Below are 22,434 nucleotides of genomic sequence, written 5' to 3'. Positions count from 1 at the left end.
CATGACGAGGTCCATCTTAGCAACCACGACACGATGCAGCTCGGTACAGATGGGCCCAACAACATGCCGAATGGACCGCTCAGGATTGGCATCAAGTTCTCTTCACCGATGAGTGTCGCATATGTCTTCAACCAGACAATCATCGGAGACGTGTTTGAAGGAAACCCGGTCAGGCTGAACGCCTTAGACACACTATCCAGCGAGTGCAGCAAGGTGGAGGTTCCCTGCTGTTTTGGTGTCTCATTATGTGGGGCCGTCCGCCCCAGTAGCTGAGTGGTCAGCGTGACGGATTGCCGTCCTCTGGGCCCGGGTTCGATTCCCGGCTGGGTCGGAGATTTTCTCCGCTCAGGGACTGGGTGTTGTGTTGTGTTCATCATCATTTCATCCCCATCCGGCGTGCAGGTCGCCCAATGTGGCGCCGAATGTAATAAGACCTGCGATATGGCGGCCGGACCTGCCCCGCGAGGGGCCTCCCGGCCAATGACGCCAAACGCTCATTTCATTTCATTTCATTATGTGGGGCCGACGTACGCCGCTGGTGGTCACGGAAGGCGCCGAAACGGCTGTATGACAAGTGAATGCCATCCTCCGACCGACAGTGCACCCATATCGGCAGCATATTGGCGAGGCATTCGTCTTCACGGACGACAATTCGCGTCCCCATAGTGCACCTTCAGGATAACGACATCGCTCGACTAGAGTGGCCAGCATGTTCTCCAGACATGAACCCTATCGAACGTGCCTGGGATAGATTGAAAAGGGCTGTTTATAGACGAAGTGACCCACCAACCACTGAGGGATCTACGCCGAATCGCCGTTGAGGAGTGGGATAATCTGGACCAAGAGTCCCTTGATGAACTTGTGGATGGTATGTAACGACGAGTACAGGCATACATCAATGCAAGGGGACTTGCAACTGGGTATTAGAGGTACCGGTATGTACAGCAATCTGGACCACCACTTCTGAAGGTCCGCTGTATGGCGGTACAACATGCAGTGTGCTGTTTTCATGAGCAATAAAAATGGTGGAAATGTTATTTATGTTGATCTGTATTCCAATTTTCTGTACTGGTTCCGGAACTCTCGGAACCGAGGTGATGCAAAACTTTTTTGATGTGTGTATTTCATTAAAGATGTGTAGAAAGACTTCTTTGCAGGGTCTAATTGTTCACTGAGAATTAGTTGTGGTGGTGATCTGGAGCTATGGATGTAAATTTCGAGTTCTCTTCCAGAAGATTCATTTTCTTTCCTATGCTGACAGTGTGTAGAATCTGCAGGTTGACTTTGGTTAAGCGTTCATATTGTTTCAGATGTATTGCAGAAGTGGATCTATCAAAATTATTTATCGTGAAGGCATCTATGGATTTCCGGTTTCTTATAGTGGAACTTCTTCCTGTCTTGCGTATGTAGAATTTTGGCAGATGTCACATAAAAGTTTTTTAATACCTGATCTGCTGTGATACTGGTTATTCGTCTTGTTGCAGCGAAAGATTCGCTGTTATAGCTTATCGTTTTTTCTGAAGGATATTTGAATACCATTGTTACAAAATAGCTACTTGGTATGAAATCTTTGCTATAAACGTGATGCGAGCAAATGAGTGTACTTGTTAAATTTTGTTGTTAAAGGTGAGAAATTATGTGACAGGATTAGTTCTCTTTCTACGTCATATAGGCCTAATTAACTCAAGAAATAGCCCGGCATACTTCATCAGCTGAAAGCTAAAAGACCTTCTCAGTAGTTTTTAAAGTTTTGAAAAGAATTTCTCAATTACGAATAGCTGTGACCTTATAGAAGATATCGGAGATGTAGCAATAAACCTTAACACCAACACACCTATTCATGACATAGTCCAGATAATTAAAAGCAACCTATTAAAACAAAAAAGTCATCCAAGGCTGAGACATATGAGGACGAGGAATATATCAACATCTAATACAAATTTAAGCTATGCGCTGTATTAAACCTTCCCTGCGATTCCGCGTTTAGTCTCCCGCGGTTATCGCGATTATGCTGTTATCCTCTCCTTCCGTCGGTGGCAACAGCGGTGTGTACCGATATTCGCACCTTGGACTATCTTCCACCTGGCGCTTATAGTTTCCGGCTGGACGGTGTGCGACCAGTCGGTTGGTTGGCGCAGAGCAGTGAGGAATTCTCCGCGAGACGAAGTTCGGTCGGGGCCACTGGCTGTCTCTACGCAGTGTCGGAGTGTGTGGGGCTGTTCCCATTGCTACGAGGTCCGTGGATCACTGATCCTGGACACGAAAGTTGAGTTCGGATTTAATTTACCAGTAAGTCAAGACTGTTCACATTGTGTCCTTTGGAGTTCGTTGTCGGCTGTTGGCATATTCCCGCGAGCAACAACGTGGTTTTCAAGTTGGACAATTCTAGCCACCCTTCAGTGGAGTTTCACTATATTTGGTCACTTGAATTGAAGTGCACCAGCGGAATCTTCTGCCTTGTGGCCGTTAACATTCCGGTTACCTGCCCTGGCCGTTGACGTAAATCTCAGGCAGTGTAGTTTCCTTATCGTGTTGTTGCTGTTCAGCACGGTGTGCAGTTTGACAGCTCCATGTATGATTCGTTGTGGTGGCCAATATCTTCTACGTTGTTCCATTGAACTCCCTTTGTGCCCTGGTCGGGTGAAGTGGAAGTTATCTTGTCGGTGGGTCCGTTGGCTGTCGGTCGCTTGGGTTGTCGTCGGATCGAGAATGGTTGGCCCGACTGCCTGTCTCACTTAAGCGAGCGTTAGTGTTTGAATTCCAGGCCAACTCTCGAACATCTGAGCGCCCTTGTATGTACTGTCTTTCTTTTATTTGTTCTTGTTGTTTGTACTTGTATGGCTTCCAGCCGATTTTTAAAAAATTAAGGTTGTTTTGCCCTTAAGGCGTAAGATTCTTTAGGCCTTCAGCCTAATTTAGAGAACTTTTCCACGTAAGACCTTTGGCGTTTTAAAAGTTTTAATGTTGTTGAATTCTAAGTGTTGGGCCTTCACCCGATTTTGAGTTTGAGTTGTTTTGCTCTTAAGACCTTCAGCATAGTTCAAAGAATGTTGTTGAATTTTAAGTGTTGGGCCTTCAGCCGGTTTTGAGTTTCAGTTGTTTTGCTCTTAAGGCCTTCAGACTAAATTCAAGAACTGTTTCACGTAAGGATTTTCGTATTAAAAAAAATGAATGTTATGGAGTTTTATGTGTTAGGCCTTCAGCAGATTTGAATTTAACTTGTTCGCTCTTGAACTGTCTGATTCTTTGGGGCTTCAGCCTAACTAAAGAACTGTTTTAAGATAAGGCCTTGTCTTTTAAATTTCAGTTTTGGTTGAGTTTTGCCTAATTAATAACTTTTTTACGTAAGGCCTTCGTTTTTTTAATTAATGTTGTTTAGCCTTAACTGTTGGGCTTTCAGCCGATTTTGAATTAAATTGTTTGCTCTGAAAATCTCAGATTCTTGGGGCCTTCAGCCTATATAAGATAAGGTTTGCCTTTTAAATTTCTGATTATGCTTGCGTTTTAAGCTATTGGTCTTCATCCATTTTTAAATTAAAGTGGCTTTCAGCCGGTAATTAAGTCCTAAAGATTAAAGCTGTGTGTTTAAAAAACAAATTTTTTGGGCTCTTGTAATGTTTGATCAAATAATAAATCTGTATGTTCGAGTGTAACTGACAGCCCTTATTTTGGCTCCTTTCCACAATTTAAACTACCTGTCCTGTCCTGCGGGTTAAGGTGGGTGTCTCAGTAGTGTCAAAAAAGAATTCTGAACATTAGATGGGTAGATCGACTAAGTAATGAGGAGGTACTGAGTAGCATTAGGAAAAAAAGAAATTTATGGCACAACTTGACTAAAAGTAAACATCGATTGACAGGAGGTATCCGGAGGCATCAAATAATAGTCTATCGTGCAATGGAGGGAAGCGCGCCGCGTATAATTGTAGAGGGAGAACAGGGCATGAACTGTCTACTAGATGAAGACTGCAGTAGTTATCCAGATATGAAAGCTGCATGAAACCATTCTTCCGAATGAAGACCGGAACAACAACAACAAGAGAAGTCAGGCTGATTTGTGAATAAATTATGTCGAAACATAGTATACTATATGGTAAAACCCAACCTTACTTGCATTATAATACGCTCTAAGACACAAATAAATGCCGCACCACGGAGGAACCATCCGAACGGGACTGAAATCGGTAGATGTCATGTACATGTACAGACAAACAACTGATTACAACCTCAGAAACAGTGGGTGATTTATTCAAGAGAAAGAGATACACAAATTCAGCAAGTCAGTAATGCGTTGGTCCATCTTTTGTCCTCAAGCAAGCATTTATTCGACTTAGCATTGGTTGACAGAGTTGTTGAATGTCCTTGTGAGGTATATCGTGCCTAATTCTGTCCAGTTGGCGCGTTAGATATCTAAATAGCGAGGTGGTTGTGGGATTAAAGGGACCAGACTGCTACGGTCATCGGTCAAATAGCGAGGTGGTTGGAGGGCTCTGCCCATAATGGTCCAAATGTTCTCAGCTGGGGAGAGGTCCAGAGACTTCCTGGCCTAAGTAGGTTTCGGCAACCACGAAGACAAGCAGTAGAAACTCTCGCCATGTGCAGGCAGGCATTATCTTGCTGAAATGTACTCCCAAGATGGCTTCCCATCAAAGTGAGCCGTAGAATATCGTCGACATATAGCAGTGCTGTAAGGTTCCCATGGATGACGACCAAATTGGTCCTGCTATAGAAAGAAACAGCACCCCAGGCCATCAGCCCTGGCTGTCCGCTATACGGCGGGCAACAGACAGGTAGGTGTCCCGTCACTGTGCGGGGCGTCTCAGACGCGTCTCCACAGTTCGGAGCGGGATCTACATCTACATCTACACACATACTCCGCAATCCACCATACGGTGCCTGGCGGAGGGTGCTAGTGCCACAACCAGAATCTTCTCTCCCTGTTCCACTCCCAAAAAGCACGAGGGAAAAATGACTGCCTATATGCCTCTGTACGAGCCCTAATCTCTATTATCTTCGTGGTCTTTCCGCGAAATGTAAGTTGGTGGCAGCCTCAAACGCTGGTTCTCTAAATTTCCTCAGTAGCGATTCACGAAAAGAGCACCTCCTTTCCTCTAGAGACTCCCACCCGAGTTCCTGAAGCATTTCCATAACACTCGTGTGATGATCAAACCTACCAGTAACAAATCTAGCAGCCCGCCTCTGAATTGCTTCTATGTCCTTCCTCAATCCGACGTGATAGGGATCCCAAACGCTCTAGCAGTACTCAAGAATAGGTCGTATTAGTGTTTTATAAGCGGTCTCCTTTGCAGATGAACCACATCTTCCCAAAATTCTACAAATGAACCGAAGATGACTATCCGCCTTCCACACAACTGCCATTACATGCTTGTTGGGTTGTTTTTGGGGAAGGAGACCAGACAGCGAGGTCATCGGTCTCATCGGATTAGGGAAGGACGGGGGAGGAAGTCGGCCGTGCCCTTTGAAAGGTACCATCCCGGCATTTTCCTGGAGCGATTTAGGGAAATCACGGAAAACCTAAATCAGGATGGCCGGACGCGGGATTGAACCGTCGTCCTCCCGAATGCGAGTCCAGTGTTTAACCACTGCGCCACCTCGCTCGGTATTACATGCTTGTCCCACTCCATATCGCTCTGCAATGTTACGCCCAAATATTTAATCGACGTGACTGTGTCAAGCGCTACACTACTAATGGAATATTCAAACATTACAGGATTCTTTTTCCTATTCATCTGCATTAATTTACATTTATCGATATTTAGAGTTAGCTGGCATTCTTTTCACCAATCACAAATCCTGTGCAAGTCATTTTGTATCCTCCTTAAGTCACTCAACGACGACACCTTCCCGTACACCACAGCATCATCAGCAAACAGTCGCACATTGCTATCCACCCTATCCAAAAGATCATTTGTGTATTTATTTATCGGTGAAGACAATTCTATTCCAGTCAATGAGATTCCAGGCCGAAGACGTCTCGTTCCAGATATCGGTTGCAGACCAGCTTGACTGTCGCCCGCCATATCGCCCGACGACCAGTAATGATGGGCTGGGATGCCGTTTGATTGCCTTCCGTGGCACTCTCACAGCCAGCGGTACGTTGACAGTATTGTATTCACCGTTATCTTGCCCGTCATGGGAAGCCATCCTGGGGCTACATTTCAGCAAAATAGCACCCACGGCAAGAGTTTGTATTGTTTGTCTTCGTGCTCGTCAATGCCTAGCTTGACCAGCAATGTCGCCAGATCTCTCCGCATTTGAAAACGTTTGGAACATTGTGGGAAAGGCCCTCCAACCAGCTCTGAATTATGACCATATAATGCGCCAACTGGACGGAATGTGGCACGGTATACCTCAGAATGACATCCAAGTCAGTCAACGCTAAACCGAATAACTGCTTACATAAGGATCAGAAGCTGCGACATCGTCGCGAAAGAACACAGTGACCCGTATGTGTAATAAGTTTCCTTTAATTTACGTCTATGGTCATAATCTAACAGATTACCGGTTTCGGTCTTTAATGACCATCATCAGATCTGCAGCAAAAATGGGCAAAATATAAATACACTCGCATACAGTTTAAGAACAATACATAGAGCATATTGAAAAGTAGTACTGACAGAATTTACATTTGTGCGCTTTAGATATGAAGAGGCATACCTGTTTCATAAAAACAAAGTCCTAATGTACTGCAGCCATAGTGGCATCTTCAAATGTTAAATGAGGAATCAGCACCAGCATCGTCAAATACATATAAATAACATCACATGCACGAGTCATGTTGTCAGTAAAACTACTTCGCTAATGTCGGCATACACTAGTTTTCAACTATTAATTGAAACAGCGAAAATAAAAGGGGGATACAATAGTTAGTCTGTAATAAGCTTATAAAGTATAAAAGATGTTACAGTAATAAGAAGCAATAAAAAGAACACGACAAAAGTAATATTGTTATAAAGACGAAGAGTTAAAAAAAAACCAGCGGTTGACATATGCTCTAGTGCCAATATCCTAGACAATGACATAAATATTAAATACCGTTGATATTGCACCGGGTAATATTAAACAGTATAAAACAAATCGCTAAAGGAGCCACAAATGAAAGAAAATATAGTTCTGCACATAATCAGACATAGCGACATCTGGTCAACTTACTACACAAACATCTTGCGGCTACTGTACGGCAGCTTGTTTTAAACAGTAGTTTTACTGACAACATGAGTCGTGCATGTGATATGATTTATATGTATTTGACGATGCTGGTGCTGATTCCGCATTTAACATTTGACGATGCCACTATGGGTGCAGTACATTAGGACTTTTTTTTATGAAACAGGTATGCCTCTTCATATTTAAAGCGCACAAATGTAAATTTTGTCAGTACTACTTTTCAATATGCTCTATGTATTGTTCTTAAGCTGTATACAGTTTGCGAGTGTATTTATATTCTTCCCATTTTTGCTGCAGATCTGATGATGGTCACTAAAGACCGAAACCGGTAATCTGTTAAAGAAAAAAGATTGTGACCATAGACGTAAATCAAAGAAAACTTATAAGGATCAGAGGTGGACCAACTCGTTAATGAGTTTTTCAATTTTTTAAGATTTTTCTCTTGAATAAATCACCCAAATTTTCTGAAACTGTAGTCATTTATTTGTTTGTACACGTACATCACATCTACTGATATCCGTCCCATTCGGAAAATTCGGCGGTTGTGTGTAGTTCTCTGTATAACAGTCTATTTATCATGTTCAGATCCACTGACGAGTACTACTGATATTAATGATGAATGAAAACCACCACACTTGTATTAATACACATGTATTGCGTCACGAGCAGTTTCGATCTTGCCGGATGTCATCAACTCTGCAACCTGGTGATGTTCTAAAATAATCAAGCCTGTCCTGTCGCAATAAATGTGTATTAGTACATATGTGGTGGTTTTAACCAGTCATTAACATTACTTGACTTACTGTAAGCAGCACAGTTGGCTCACCTGTCAGTGGGTGCCTACCATTCTCCGGGGTGGCAGCCCTGTAGACGCAGGCTGCCGCCGGCCTCACAGCAACACACCGGGACAGGCTCCGACACAGCATGGCCGCTACGTCCTGTGGAAACACAAGGCAGGTACAGGAATACAAAAATAGCTAAACAGGTGTAGGGTAGGTCCACACCCACTGCAAAAACCCATTCCACTCTCCGCCACTACAGCTCCAAGGATCCCTCAGTCATCCCAAAAGCAAGTGAGCAAGCCTTTGTGCTGCGCTCATTATAAAATGCTGTTGTTAGTGAAATGTATAAATGTGACTTACAACCAATTGGGAACCTGTACTGTGTACATCCATGGCATATAGAGAACTGCGTTTAATTAAAGTCCCTATGTCTGTGTTTCATGCGGGATCCCCCGTTTCGTTTGACGCTGAGGGGCTATCCCAGTACAGTTGGAGAACCTCTGGAATGCTGTTCGAGTTTAGGTGGAGTACCAAGTGCGCTGACTGGGAATTTGGATTGAGGAGGGAGGTGTGCTAGGGTAGTCGGTGCAGTTGTGCAAAGCCACTGTGCCAGAGTGGCGTAGTAGTTAGCGAAACAGCGCAGTGAGCAAGTTCCGCTTTCAGCGCCGAGCGGGGAGGTTATTGTTTATTCCACTTGCCGTAGCGTCGCTAGTGTGCAGTTTTCCTCGTTAGTGTTGTGCTGTCTGCCGAGAGAGTCGTAGCGCTCCGCTCCGCCTTACTGTCCGTTTAGTGTTCGTAGGCGCCCAAGTCCTTGCATGGTCCATCGGTGTTTTGCGGTGGAGTTTTGAACTCCACTCTCGCTAACGAGGATACGAATGAACACGGCAACGGCTGAGTCACCGCTGCTCTTGTACGTGGACCAAAAGCTGATAAAGTAAAAGAGCTAGACAATTTCAATTCACGTGATGTCATCGCTTATCGGAAATTTCAGATTTGTGAAGTTTACAACAGAGATCAGGGTTCATCGTATTTAAATGTCTATGCCTTTGGTTCTCGGGACTAGGAATCGTCGTAAAATAAATGAATCGGAATTTGTACCGAGCGAGGCGGCGCAGTGGCTAGCATACTGGACTGGCATTCGGGAGGACGACGGTTCAATCCCGCGTCCGGCCATCCTGATTTAGGTTTTCCGTGATTTCCCTAAATCACCTCAGGCAAATTCCGGGATGGTTCCTTTGAAAGGGCGCGGCCGACGTCCTTCCCTAATCCGATGAGACCGATGACCTTGCTGTCTAGTCTCCTACCCCAAACAACCCAACCCCCCCTCGGAATCTGTCTCAGTGTCGGCGTCGGCCGCTCTGCTATGGCTTCCATAGTTTCCACGTGTATTCCACAAAAAAAAAAAACTGTGAGCTTCACTTTCGGTAAAACAACGCGACACGTGCAGCCCGCGTCTCTAAAAATCGATTGGCTTATTGATACATTTCATGTGAACTCTGATCAGGTCCACACCGCTTTTATTTTGATGCAGACGAGCACGTGTTTTACGTGAAACTTGTGGATCCCCTTCACGTTGAAAGATTACTGTCGCGACATGGTTCTCAAGCACCATCCAAGCATCGCGATAATTCTGTTGGTACGGTTGTCACTCGCAGATGCTGAAATTGGACGCGCGGCGTAGCCGTGCAGTGTTAGCGGCTCCCCCCGTTGGAGGTTCGAGTCCTCCCTCGGGCATGGGTGTGTGTGTGTTGTCCATAGCGTAAGTTAGATTAAGTAGTGTGTAGGCTGAGGGACCGATGACTTCAGCCATTCTAAAGGACATATTGATTCCTTGTGGTAACGTGAAAAACGTCCGCCGTGAACGTTGGTCTACTCAACACAGATTACAGTGTTATAGTGCAATTGGTTCGGTGCAAATGCATGTCAAAGGCAATATTCCATCACATTTACAAGTGTGTGGTTACCGCGTTCGTGTCATGTATACTGGTCAAGAGGGAACCTGTTTCCTATGCAATGAAAGTGGACACGTTCGGTCTAATTGCCCGCGGAGGGTTTTTGTACTAAACCGTGATCAGTGCAGTGTCGCAAATAGACGGCTGCTGATCTTGTTCCTTCCACTCCCGCCGTCCAACCTACTTTTTGCTTTGGATCATAATGAACAGAAAGTTTATTCTGATAATCGTGTAGCCGAGCGGTTCTACGCGCTTCAGTCTGGAACCGCGCGACCGCTTCAGTCGAAGGTTCGAATCCTGCTTCGGGCATGTGTGTGTGTGTGTGATGTCTTTAGGTTAGTTAGGTTTAAGTAGTTCTAAGTTCTAGGGGACTGATGACCTCAGATGTTAAGTCCCACAGTGCTCCGAGCCATTTTTTTTTTATAATCGTGTAAATTAAATTCCGCCTTTACCTCCGTGACAGGTTCAGCATCCTATTGCCCCCAGTATAGAACCTGTAACGATGGCAAACAGACGTCGCACTCAAGAGGGTGGCGGTGAGGATCGTCATGGTGCCTTCTGCTCCAACCTCCTCCTCGTCGACTGTGTCCCCTGCTCCTCTCGATGCTACGGTACCTCTCGTCTGTGGTACAGTGACTGGCGAAGAAGTTATCTCCAGCATCCCTCCAGCTCGCCAGGTGGTTCCACAGCTGCTTGTGTGTGGAGAGGGAGCCGAGTCCCCCCCCCCCCCCCCTTCTTCTCTTCCGTTAGAGTGAGACGATGCAGTGTCCTCCTGCTCCTTCGTCTTCAGCTGACGAAAGTTTCCTGAATTTGCCGATTACAGCAACTTCCGAGAGTAAAATTAGCATTGGCAGTTCCACAGAATGCTTCCGCCTTAGTGACTGGACCTGCATTGCATGACCGTACTTCTGAGCGGCAATAAGCTGTGCCTGTGACCCCTCCCACACCTCCGTCTGCAGAGGCTGTCATGCCACGTTTTTTTTTTTTTTTTTTTTTTTTTTTTTTTTTTTTTTTTTTTTTTTTTTTTTTTTTTTTTTTTGGGTCATCAGTCTACAAGTCTACTGACTGGTTTGATGCGGCCCGCCGCCACGAATTCCTTTCCTGTGCTAACCTCTTCATCTCAGAGTAGCACTTGCAACCTACGTCCTCAATTATTTGCTTGACGTATTCCAATCTCTGTCTTCCTCTACAGTTTTTGCCCTCTACAGCTCCCTCTACTACCATGGAAGTCATTCCCTCATGTCTTAGCAGATGCCCTATCATCCTGTCCCTTCTCCTTATCGGTGTTTTCCACATATTCCTTTCCTCTCCGATTCTGCGTAGAACCTCCTCATTCCTTACCTTATCACTCCACCTAATTTTCAACATTCGTCTATAGCACCACATCTCAAATGCTTCGATTCTCTTCTGTTCCGGTTTTCCCACAGTCCATGTTTCACTACCATATAATGCTGTACTCCATACGTACATCCTCAGAAATTTCTTCCTCAAATTAAGGCCGGTATTTGATATTAGTAGACTTCTCTTGGCCAGAAATGCCTTTATTGCCATAGCGAGTCTGCTTTTGATGTCCTCCTTTCTTCGTCCGTCATTGGTTATTTTACTGCCTAGGTAGCGGAATTCCTTAACTTAACATGCCACGTAGCCGACAGAAACAGCATATACAACCTGACCGTGCGGTGTCACGTAAGAAATATAAGAGAAAAAGGTTGTGATGGCGGGGATTCTGGTCCCCTGATGTCTGAGTTCTCTGTGGATTCTGCAATGAACCTTGACTCTCAGCTGTCTAACAAATTCTGCGCAGACTTCCCCTACATCCCTGTACAGCTGTGATCGAGCACCCAAGCCTACACACTGCTTTCCTTAAATATTAATCGTGTGCAATCAGAATTGTGATTGGCTTCGCTGTGTCAGTTCATTTATGATTCATGTGCGGACGTAGTCTTCTCACAGGAGGTGTTATTCAGGCATTTTTCCTTAGCTGGTTTTCGTACGATCTTTAATGTAGCGTCCGCAGCTCGTGGTCGTGCGGTTGCGTTCTTGCTTCCCGCGCCCGGGTTCCCGGGTTCGTTTCCCGGCGGGTCAGGGATTTTCTCTGCCTCGTGATGACTGGGTGTTGTGTGATGTCCGTAGGTTAGTTAGGTTTAAGTAGTTCTAAGTTCTAGGGGACTGATGACCATAGCTGTTAAGTCCCATAGTGCTCAGAGCCATTTGAACCATTTTTTTAATGTACCACCCGAATTTTCCACGGTGACAGCCTTAGTTTTTCGCGAAGGCGTTCCTACTGCTCAGGTGGAAATGTGCTGAGGCACAGGTTGTCAACGTTTTATTCTTACCGTGGTTCTTTTATATGCTCCTTCTTACTCTGGTCGCGCAGTAGATCGTCCGGGTCTTTATGAAGAGGATATTGTTTATCTGTTGCGTAAGAGGCGTCCGGGTATTCTGTTGGGCGGTGATTTTAACTGTATGTTGCGCCATGCAGATCGATCTACAAATTTTAATTTCTGTCGCGAATTACATGAACTGGTCCGCTCCTTACGGCTGCAAGATGTCTGGATATGTAAATACTCGACATTAGTTAAATATACCTACTTTACTGCGACTTCTCGTAGCAGGTTAGATAGATTTTACTTGTCAGACGAGATAGTATTCTTAATGTTGGAATCATCACAGCATCCTTTACGGATCACTGTGCTGTGACTACAACACTCAATCTACACTCCTGGAAATTGAAATAAGAACACCGTGAATTCATTGTCCCAGGAAGGGGAAACTTTATTGACACATTCCTGGTGTCAGATACATCACATGATCACACTGACAGAACCACAGACATATAGACACAGGCAACAGAGCATGCACAATGTCGGCACTAGTACAGTGTATATCCACCTTTCGCAGCAATGCAGGCTGCTATTCTCCCATGGAGACGATCGTAGAGATGCTGGATGTAGTCCTGTGGAACGGCTTGCCATGCCATTTCCACCTGGCGCCTCAGTTGGACCAGCGTTCGTGCTGGACGTGCAGACCGCGTGAGACGACGCTTCATCCAGTCCCAAACATGCTCAATGGGGGACAGATCCGGAGATCTTGCTGGCCAGGGTAGTTGACTTACACCTTCTAGAGCACGTTGGGTGGCACGGGATACATGCGGACGTGCATTGTCCTGTTGGAACAGCAAGTTCCCTTGCCGGTCTAGGAATGGTAGAACGATGGGTTCGATGACGGTTTAGATGTACCGTGCACTATTCAGTGTCCCCTCGACGATCACCAGTGGTGTACGGCCAGTGTAGGAGATCGCTCCCCACACCATGATGCCGGGTGTTGGCTCTGTGTGCCTCGGTCGTATGCAGTCCTGATTGTGGCGCTCACCTGCACGGTGCCAAACACGCATACGACCATCATTGGCACCAAGGCAGAAGCGACTCTCATCGCCGAAGACGACACGTCTCCATTCGTCCCTCCATTCACGCCTGTCGCGACACCACTGGAGGCGGGCTGCACGATGTTGGGGCGTGAGCGGAAGACGGCCTAACGGTGTGCGGGACCGTAGCCCAGCTTCATGGAGACGGTTGCGAATGGTCCTCGCCGATACCCCAGGAGCAACAGTGTCCCTAATTTGCTGGGAAATGGCGGTGCGGTCCCCTACGGCACTGCGTAGGATCCTACGGTCTTGGCGTGCATCCGTGCGTCGCTGCGGTCCGGTCCCAGGTCGACGGGCACGTGCACCTTCCGCCGACCACTGGCGACAACATCGATGTACTGTGGAGACCTCACGCCCCACGTGTTGAGCAATTCGACGGTACGTCCACCCGGCCTCCCGCATGCCCACTATACGCCCTCGCTCAAAGTCCGTCAACTGCACATACGGTTCACGTCCACGTTGTCGCGGCATGCTACCAGTGTTAAAGACTGAGATGGAGCTCCGTATGCCACGGCAAACTGGCTGACACTGACGGCGGCGGTGCACAAATGCTGCGCAGCTAGCGCCATTCGACGGCCAACACCGCGGTTCCTGGTGTGTCCGCTGTGCCGTGCGTGTGATCATTGCTTGTACAGCCCTCTCGCAGTGTCCGGAGCAAGTATGGTGGGTCTGACACACCTGTGTCAATGCGTTCTTTTTTCCATTTCCAGGAGTGTAGAACGGCAATGAGTCAAATTGCTTCGCACTCCGCGGATGTTAAACGCCGGTCACCTGGCTGACACCTCTCTCGATGACCTGATGCGAGTCGTGTGGAAGCGTACTCTACAGTCCACTGTGAAGTACTCTTCCATCCCTGACTGGTGGACACAGCTGGCAAAACCGAGCCTCAGGCAAACTTTGATACATTCCTGTGTTGCCAAAGCGCGAGACTTCCCTGTATCATTTGCTTCGACATCAGACCCGTTGCCCACGCGCTTGTACTCATTCTCTCACGACAAATAATGGACGTACCGTATGGGTGCAGGTTGATATAGTGCGTGGCCTGCACCAACACTATGTAGACATCTACGACATCGATGAGTCCAGTGCAACCTTTTACGACCCACTAGTCAGCATCTTGGATACGGCACTTACACCTGAACATAATGAAACGCTCTTAGCCGCATTTCAGCCTGAGGAAGTTTACAAACTTATTGTGGAACCTCCTTCCCAAAAGTCTTCCGGTCTGGATGGACTTCCCAAGCAATTTTACGCGCGCTTTTGGCCGTTGTTGCGTGTTACCTTTACGTCTCTTTTGAATGAAGTGTTACAAGGTAGAGTTGTGCCGACCTCGTTCAAAGAGGGGAAAATTGTTTTAATCCCGAAACGCCCTGGACCGGCTTCCCCTGATATCTATCGGCAAATTACTTTGTTAAACTTTGATTATAAGACTGCGAAGAGGGTAGTTAATAGTAGGATGTCGGCTCTGATTGTTGCAAAACATCAAGGCTGCATACTTGGTCGTATCATTCTTACCGCTATAGTTGAGTGTCGTCATGTGGGTTCGGTTGCTGTGTAACGTCCTTGTGCCCATGCTTTCCTAGACTTTGACAAGGTATTTGATCTTGTTATACACGACGTTTTGCTTCGGATGTTGGAGGCAGTTGGTTCCACTGTTGACACACGGCAAGTGCTCTCAAATCTATTTACGGGTATTTCAGCTTCGTTGGTTGTCAATGGCCAACTGACGCCCCCGATAAACATCTGTCGGGGAGTGCCTCAAGGAAGCCAGCTGTCAATGACGTTGTGTTGTCTCTAGAGCCCCTACTTCGGATGCTAGCATCCCAGCTGAAAGGCTGGTCGCTTTCCGGAGAGACTATACCTGTTCGTGCATACGCGGATGACGTGATGGTTGTACTCCGCAAGTCTGCAGAGATACCTCCACCGAAGGGTGCAATCGATGATTATTGTCGGAGCTCAGGTGCCCTACTTAATGAACGTAAATGCAGGCTTCTTACTTTCGGAGGTTTTGATGACGCCGTTGTTCCACGGGCTACTACGGTAGATCGGCATACGTCTCTCGGTATCATACTGATCGTTGTTCACTCATAATGGCGACGCTCAACTGGAAGTCTGTCACGGAAGAAATTCAGGGAGGGACACTAGAAGATGAAAGGCGCTCTCTTAGTCTGCTCCAGAAAGTCCGAACACTGGATACATATGTCTTATGCAAAGTTTATTACATGGCCCAAGTTTATGCGCTTCCCTCGATGATGGCAAAGAAACTACAGCAACTGTCCGGTCGTTTCTTATGGAAAATACATAAATTCGCTAACGTTATGAGGTCGTCACGAAGCCTCATTCCTGTGCGGGGTTGGGCCTGGCTGACATACGAAGGAAGGCCCAGATGCTATACATGCGACGTACTGTTTTGATGAAGACTCAAGAAACTCACACGTTAACGTCTCGTTTATTCTCTGTGTTCGTCATGCTAGTCATGAACCCCATATTGATGTTGGCCGCATGAATTACAAGTTAAAACACATTCGTGACTTCTACCTTGCGGTGAGCTATTTAGGGGCTGACATTTTATGGAGACCCGCCCTCATCATGAAATTCCTACTGGCTCGTTGGAAAGCAGTCCCTTGCCCGAACCTCGTTGAAAGAGGATCGCCGCGAACACACTGGACGATAATTTGGTGCAATATCAGATTTTGCTGGTGCGCGTAGCGTCCTCTTGGTATAAGGCAGTAAATGACTTGATTCCAACGAACGAGCGACTTTTCCGCATTGGACTTAGCTTCTCGGATTTATGTGGTCGTTGTACGTCTGCAGATACGATACAACATCGCTTTACTTGTGGAGGTCACATGGCAAACTTGTCTTGGATCAGGACACAATTGGCCTTCCTTACTCGATCTTCTGAGACTTTATGCACTACGGACATCATATTGTGCTCAGGTTCTCCCTACTTTTCACGGTCTAAAATCCATACCGCTATGTGGTTGCCGGGACACTTGGTTCATTATGTTGTAGAAGGCGAGGGGGAAGATCACATAGCCGGCCGGAGTGGCCGAGCGGTTCTAGGCGCTACAGTCTGGAACCGAGCGACCGCTACGGTCGCAGGTTCGAATCCTGCCTCGGGCAATGGTTAGTTAGGTGTAAGTGGTTCTAAGTTCTTGGGGACTGATGACCTCAGAAGTTAAGTCGCATAGTGCTCAGAGCCATTTGAACCATTTTGAAGATCACATAAACTTCACGCAGTACATGATCACGGCCTATCGGACATGCTTGCGAATGCGTCCATATCGAGACCTATTCGCCACAATGTTGAATCTTGTTTATCGTCGGCAAGGTGTTGGTTAATTTCATTTTTCTGATTATCGGTGTTTTCTTTGTTATGTATGTTTCCCATCTGCTTTGCTTCGGCTTGTTCTCTCCTAGTTTACCTGCTAGTTTTGTTTTGTGTTATATTGTACAATGTGTATATATGAAGTATATATAGACATAAGCGCATACAATACTTGAAATCAGCTTTGAATTTTTCTTAGTTCGTTATTTCGAATACAATATTTCACGACCCGTGTTGAAACATGAACCACGGAAAAAAAGTGAGCAGGATATCTGGCTTCGAATCCGAGCCTTGGTACGGATCTTCATTCATCGCTTCAGTCTGCATATATAGGTACAGTGTTACTTTTCTTTGATTAGTGTTTTGCATGTTGTTTGGGTTATCGCCCGGAATATGTCACTAGGTTTAACGACAAGATGCGTCTTTTCTGTGAGAACACAGCTACTTGCAGGTCATTTACATTACTAAATATTCTTTTAAATTTTAAATTCGTTGAATGTAACCAGACCACATACAAATATCATGCGGTCGGAGTATGATGTGCAGTAAATGGAATTGTTCGCCAGAAATGACATGAATTTGTTTCGAAAATTTTCATAATCTACCAGGAATCTCTCAAGGACCGTGGTCAAAAAATTTTAAGACTGCTTACTTGCTCCTTTCTATGTAAGAGTAACGTTAAGTTGAAGACAATGGATTCAACATAATGTCTGAAGCTGTTGTTAGTAAGGGTCAGTTCTTAAACATTTACCTACATGAAGTTCGAGATGCAAACAGATATTGTCCTTTCTGCACCTTTCTGTGCAATAAATACTTCGCGTCTACGCATGAAATTTCGCCAGAGAGTGATTCCATACAAAATTAAGTATGAAATTAAGCTGATTTTCTAATGCTACCATCGTGAAAATCAGTATTTACACTCAGAGAGAACGCTGCGGAATGAAACTGTTGGAGAAGAACTGGAATATGTGATTTAGAACTCTAGTTATAATCTCTGCGAACACCTATGAATTTTGGATAAAGAACATTTTATATTTCTGTCCTCCATGTTGTGTTGTTATTTATGACGGTATATCTGTAGAACTGAGTGAACTCTATTCTTTGTTTCCGATGTCGAAGACCATTTACCGAGAACCAATCCATAATGTTCCTTCAATTATTGCAAATTTGTTAGGTTAGGCAGCAAAAAGCTCTATTTCAGTTTTAATAGTACAGGGTGGAGCAGAGGAAACGCATGTTTATCACTACTGAATGACTGGGACACGGTTTGATAAAAATAATAAAAACAGGCATTAATTAACAGATCTTTAAACGCAGTTTTGAAATATACATACTTTAATTAGGTTCGAAAAATAATCTCTTCGAGATGACGTCATTCTTGCTGGGTACAAATCTGGATCCTCTCCAGAAAGTTACGCATGGCTCTCTCCAACATTTCATTCGGCACAGCTTCAATTTCCTGACGAATGGAATTCTTCAGGTCATCGATTGTGCGAGGCTTGTTAACGTACACTTTTGATTTTAAATATCCCCACGAAAAGAAGTCGCATGTCGAGAAATCTGGTGAGCGAGGGGGCCAGAAAACATCACCATACCTCCAAACATTTGTCGCACCACTTCCTTGGATGCTCTCGCTGTGTGAGCTGTGGCACCGTCCTGCTGAAACCATATTTCTCTCATGTTTACTTGACGCCTTTCAAGTTCTACACGAAGAATGTAGTTTAACATTTTAACGTAGCGTGTTGATGTTACAGTAACTGTAGTTCCTTCCTCTTCCAAAAAATAGGGTCAATTAATCCCCATCTTTGAAATGCAGGTTACATTTAAACTTTGGAAAGGTCTTTGGTGTAATTCTTGTGGGTTCTCCGGCGCCCAATACCGACAATTTTGAACACTGACGTAGCCGTCTACATGAAAATGAAGACTGTAACATCTGCATCTTCCGTATAAATTTCGTCCGTTACGCTACGAAACTCTCTGCGCTGCACAAAATTCCCTTCACTAAGCTGCGGATCATTATCTTGTACGGGTGAAACTTGAGATCATCATGGAAGATGCGGTGAAGCGAACGACGTGACATACCCAGCGCTACTGCGTGTCGTCTAGCCGATCGTTTCGGACTAGCAAGGCCATTCTCACTCGGTCTACATTTTCTGCACCTCGACGTCCAACTCTAAAATTTTGACGGAAAAGACGTTGCACTGTGACTACGGAATCATTGTTTCTAAGGTACTGCTCGACAACGAACACACGATGCTCTACGCTCCATAGCGACTGAAACTGCATTGGATGGGCAGTCTGCAAACATTCTTTCAAGGTCAATACCCCCAAACGTCGCCGCGTACTAGCGGTTCAAAAAACATGCGTTTCCTCTGCTCCAGCATGTATAATATAGAGGATAATCTACATATCCAGCAACAACAGGAGTGCTTCTAGAATTGATCCCTGTGAAACACCAGTAATAATTCATCCACAACATTAGTATATAGTTATGGCAATACCGGCCATGACCCTCTTCTTCTGTGCGGATGCACACATATTACCCGAACTCATACGGGACTTGGAAGAACGTCTTCCACGAGTAATGAGTGTGTTGGGTAGGGACACTACGAATGTAGTGTGTGGACATGTAACGTGAGAATGTGGGTCTCGCGGGAGGCGTGCGCGAAATAGTCCCTGCAGTAGCACTATGCTCTGTGCCCTGGGTGGCTCAGATGGATAGAGCATCTGCCATGTAAGCAGGAGATCCCGGGTTCGAGTCCCGGTCGGGGCACACAGTTTCACCTGTCCCTGTTGATATATATCAACATCCGTCAGCAGTTGAAGGCATTAATATATAATTCTAAAAGAAAATTCATCATGAGAACTGGACTAGCTTCCTAAAATATCAGTTAAATACGAAGTGAACAACTTACTTACTGTCATACTAGAGTACGTTACTAGGCAGCCTCATTTTGGGTTCATTACTAAAAAAATTAATGCCTAATAACTGGAAACAGCAGCAAAAGCAAAATGTTGAATTACAATTTCCTAGTGGTTTGCAGTGGAAAGTCCACATAAGGAAAGACCGTTATAATACTGGGACTCGCTGAAAGGACACTACAGAATACACTATAAGACAATTAAAGTACTTGTACAGACAAATAAACGATTACAATTTCTTAAAATTTGGATGATTTACTCGGGAGGAAGAAATTCAAAAATGTCAGTAACGCACTAGCCCAGCACTGGCACTCTGCAAGCAGCTATGCAACGTGCATTGATTGACAGTCGTGTGATGCTCGTCTGAGGAATGTCGTGCCAAAGTCTGTCCAATTGGAGCACTGGAACGTCAGAATCCCGAGGTTGTTGGAGGTCGCTTCCCATTTTGCTCCCAAACGTTCTCAACTGGTGAGATTCGGCGACCTCGGTGGCCGAGGTAGGGTCTGGCAAGATGAAGACGAGCAGTAGGAACTGTTGACGTGTGTGGAGGCTATTACCTTGCTGGAATATAATCCCGGGATGGATTGCGACGGAGGGCAACAAAACTGGGCGTAGAATATCGCCGACGCTCAGCTGTGGGGTGCCGTGGATGACAACCAAAGGGGTTATAATAATAATGTCGCGTGACTAGGGGCTCCCGTCGGGTAGACCGTTCGCCTGGTGCAAGTCTTTCGATTTGACGCCACTTCGGCGACTTGTGCGTCGATGGGGATGAAATGATGATGATTAGGACAACACAACACCCAGTCCCTGAGCGGAGAAAATCTCCGACCCAGCCGGGAATCGAACCCGGGCCCTTGGGATTGACATTCTGTCACACTGACCACTCATCTACCGGGGGCGGAACCTGAGAGGGTGCTGCTATCAAATGAAATGACACCCCATACTGTCGGCGGTATGGCGGGCGAAAGCCAGGTTGGTACCCACCACCGTGCGGGACACTTCCAGACACGCCTTCAGCCTGTAATCTCCTTGACTGGTGTAGAATTGTCTTCATTGACGATTCCCACTTCGAATTGAGCTCTGATGTACAGCGAACACAGATCTAGCGACACCTCGGACAGTGGTGGAGAACAACCTGGCCGCCGCCCGACATATGGCCCGAGACCAGCAGTGAGTGCATTTTCTTTTCATAGCGGGGCCCTTGTTTGTCATCCGCAGCATCATTACAGCACAGTGGATCGTCGCCGGTATCCTACGCTCGTTTTGTTTCCCTTCTTGGCGAGCCATCCGTGGGCTACATTTTAGTAAAATAATGCCCGCCCGCTCAAGGCGACAATTTCTACAGCTCGTCTCCGTGCTTGGCCAACAAGATCGCAGGATGTCTCCTCAGCTGAGACTTTTTGGAGGGTTATGGGCAGGGCCATCCAGCCAGGTCGGGAATTTGGCGATCTAAGACGCCAATTGGAGAGAATCTGGCAGGATACTCCTCAGGAGGAAATCCAACAACTATATCAGTCAATGCCAAGTCGAATAACTTCTTGCTCAATTTGTCAATAACTCATTATTTTTTATGAAACTACAACCGTTCTTTTGTCTGGACATTTACGTAATACGGACCAATTTCCACCGCATTCGGATAATTCCTCCGCTGCTGTTTTTTTTAAGTGTATAATTCGACTAAAAATCTAAAAATTAAACAGCTTATAAGCTCTTTTTCTACGGATTCTTTTTACAATCGGTTGCAAGTGCGAGACTTTCTGCTACAAAAAAATAAAAAAAAAAACATTATTTGCGTGTTCCACTAGTGTATTTTCACACTGACGGAACTGAGGTTCCAAATATCGCCAGCGTGGAAGATATACATTTCCTTTTGTTGAAATTCTTGTTCATTCAGTTCTGTCAGAGCTTGCTATTCGTTTGTCCACGGACGTCCATAAAGGAAATGTAAATGCCGTGTGGCTAAGGCCTCCAGTCGGGTAGACCGTTCGCCTGGTGCAAGTCTTTCGAGTTGGCGACACTTCGACGACTTTCGTGTCGATGGGGATGAAATGATGATGATAAGGACAACACGACACCAAGTCCTTGAGCGAAAAAAATCTCCGACCCAGGCGACAATCCAACCCGGGCTGTTAGGTATGGTTCAAATGGCGCTGAGCACTATGAGACTTATCATCTGACGTCATCAGCCCCCTAGAACTACTTAAACGTAACTAACCTAAGGACATCACACACATCCATGCCCGAGGCAGGATTCGAACCTGCGACCGTAGCAGAACCGCGGTTCCGGACTCAAGCGCGTAGAATCGCTCGGTCACAGCGACCGGCTGGAGTACTGACGGAGGAAACAGATCCAAAGAATGGCATCACGTTTCTTCACGGGTTCGTTCACTAGGAGTGAGAGCAGCTCGGAGCAGATGCCCATCCAACTACTAGACAAGTGTCGTTCATCACAAAAAAGCGATATATTACTTTCATACGCGTATATCTCGTGAATATACAAGGTAGGTAACATTAGAGACATGCGAGAACGCACGGAGTCTTATCAGTAGTCGTTCTTCCCGCGGTCCATTCTCGACTGGAACAAGAAAGGGGGAACGTTTCAGCGGGACACACAGTATCCTCTGCCACAAACCACACGTGGAGTGGAAATGTAGATGTACATTGTTGTTGTTATGGTCTTCATTCCTGAGACTGGTTTGATGCAACTCTCCATGCAACTCTATCCTGTGCAAGCTTCTTCATTTCCCAGTACGTACTGCAACCTACAACCTTCTGAATCTGCTTAGTGTATTCATCTCTTGGTCTCCCTCTACGGTTTTTACCCTCCACGCTGCC

General features: G+C 45.9%; 1 protein-coding gene and 1 non-coding gene across 3 annotated transcripts in view; one reads left to right on the top strand and one right to left on the bottom strand.

Annotated features, from left to right (window-relative positions):
* The window catches only part of LOC126424846 (uncharacterized), a 289,952-nt gene that overhangs the window by 145,373 nt on the left and 122,145 nt on the right, over positions 1-22,434 (bottom strand). Inside the window, exon 2 of one of the 2 annotated variants that reach the window (XM_050087655.1) lies at positions 8,012-8,125. In XM_050087655.1, the coding sequence (XP_049943612.1) occupies positions 8,012-8,111 (100 nt within the window). In that variant the 5' untranslated portion in view covers positions 8,112-8,125. The remainder of the gene's footprint in view (positions 1-8,011; positions 8,126-22,434) is intronic. The other variant, XM_050087656.1, reaches the window with a different exon arrangement.
* On the top strand, positions 19,373-19,447 carry Trnat-ugu (transfer RNA threonine (anticodon UGU)). Its single transcript has one exon. It is a non-coding gene; the product is annotated as a tRNA-Thr (tRNA).

The sequence above is a fragment of the Schistocerca serialis genome, chromosome 10 (genome assembly GCF_023864345.2).
Source record: "Schistocerca serialis cubense isolate TAMUIC-IGC-003099 chromosome 10, iqSchSeri2.2, whole genome shotgun sequence".
Classification (NCBI taxonomy): domain Eukaryota; kingdom Metazoa; phylum Arthropoda; class Insecta; order Orthoptera; family Acrididae; genus Schistocerca; species Schistocerca serialis.
The sequence above is the reverse complement of the archived record's forward strand: the minus strand, read 5'-3'. Positions and strand labels throughout refer to the sequence as shown.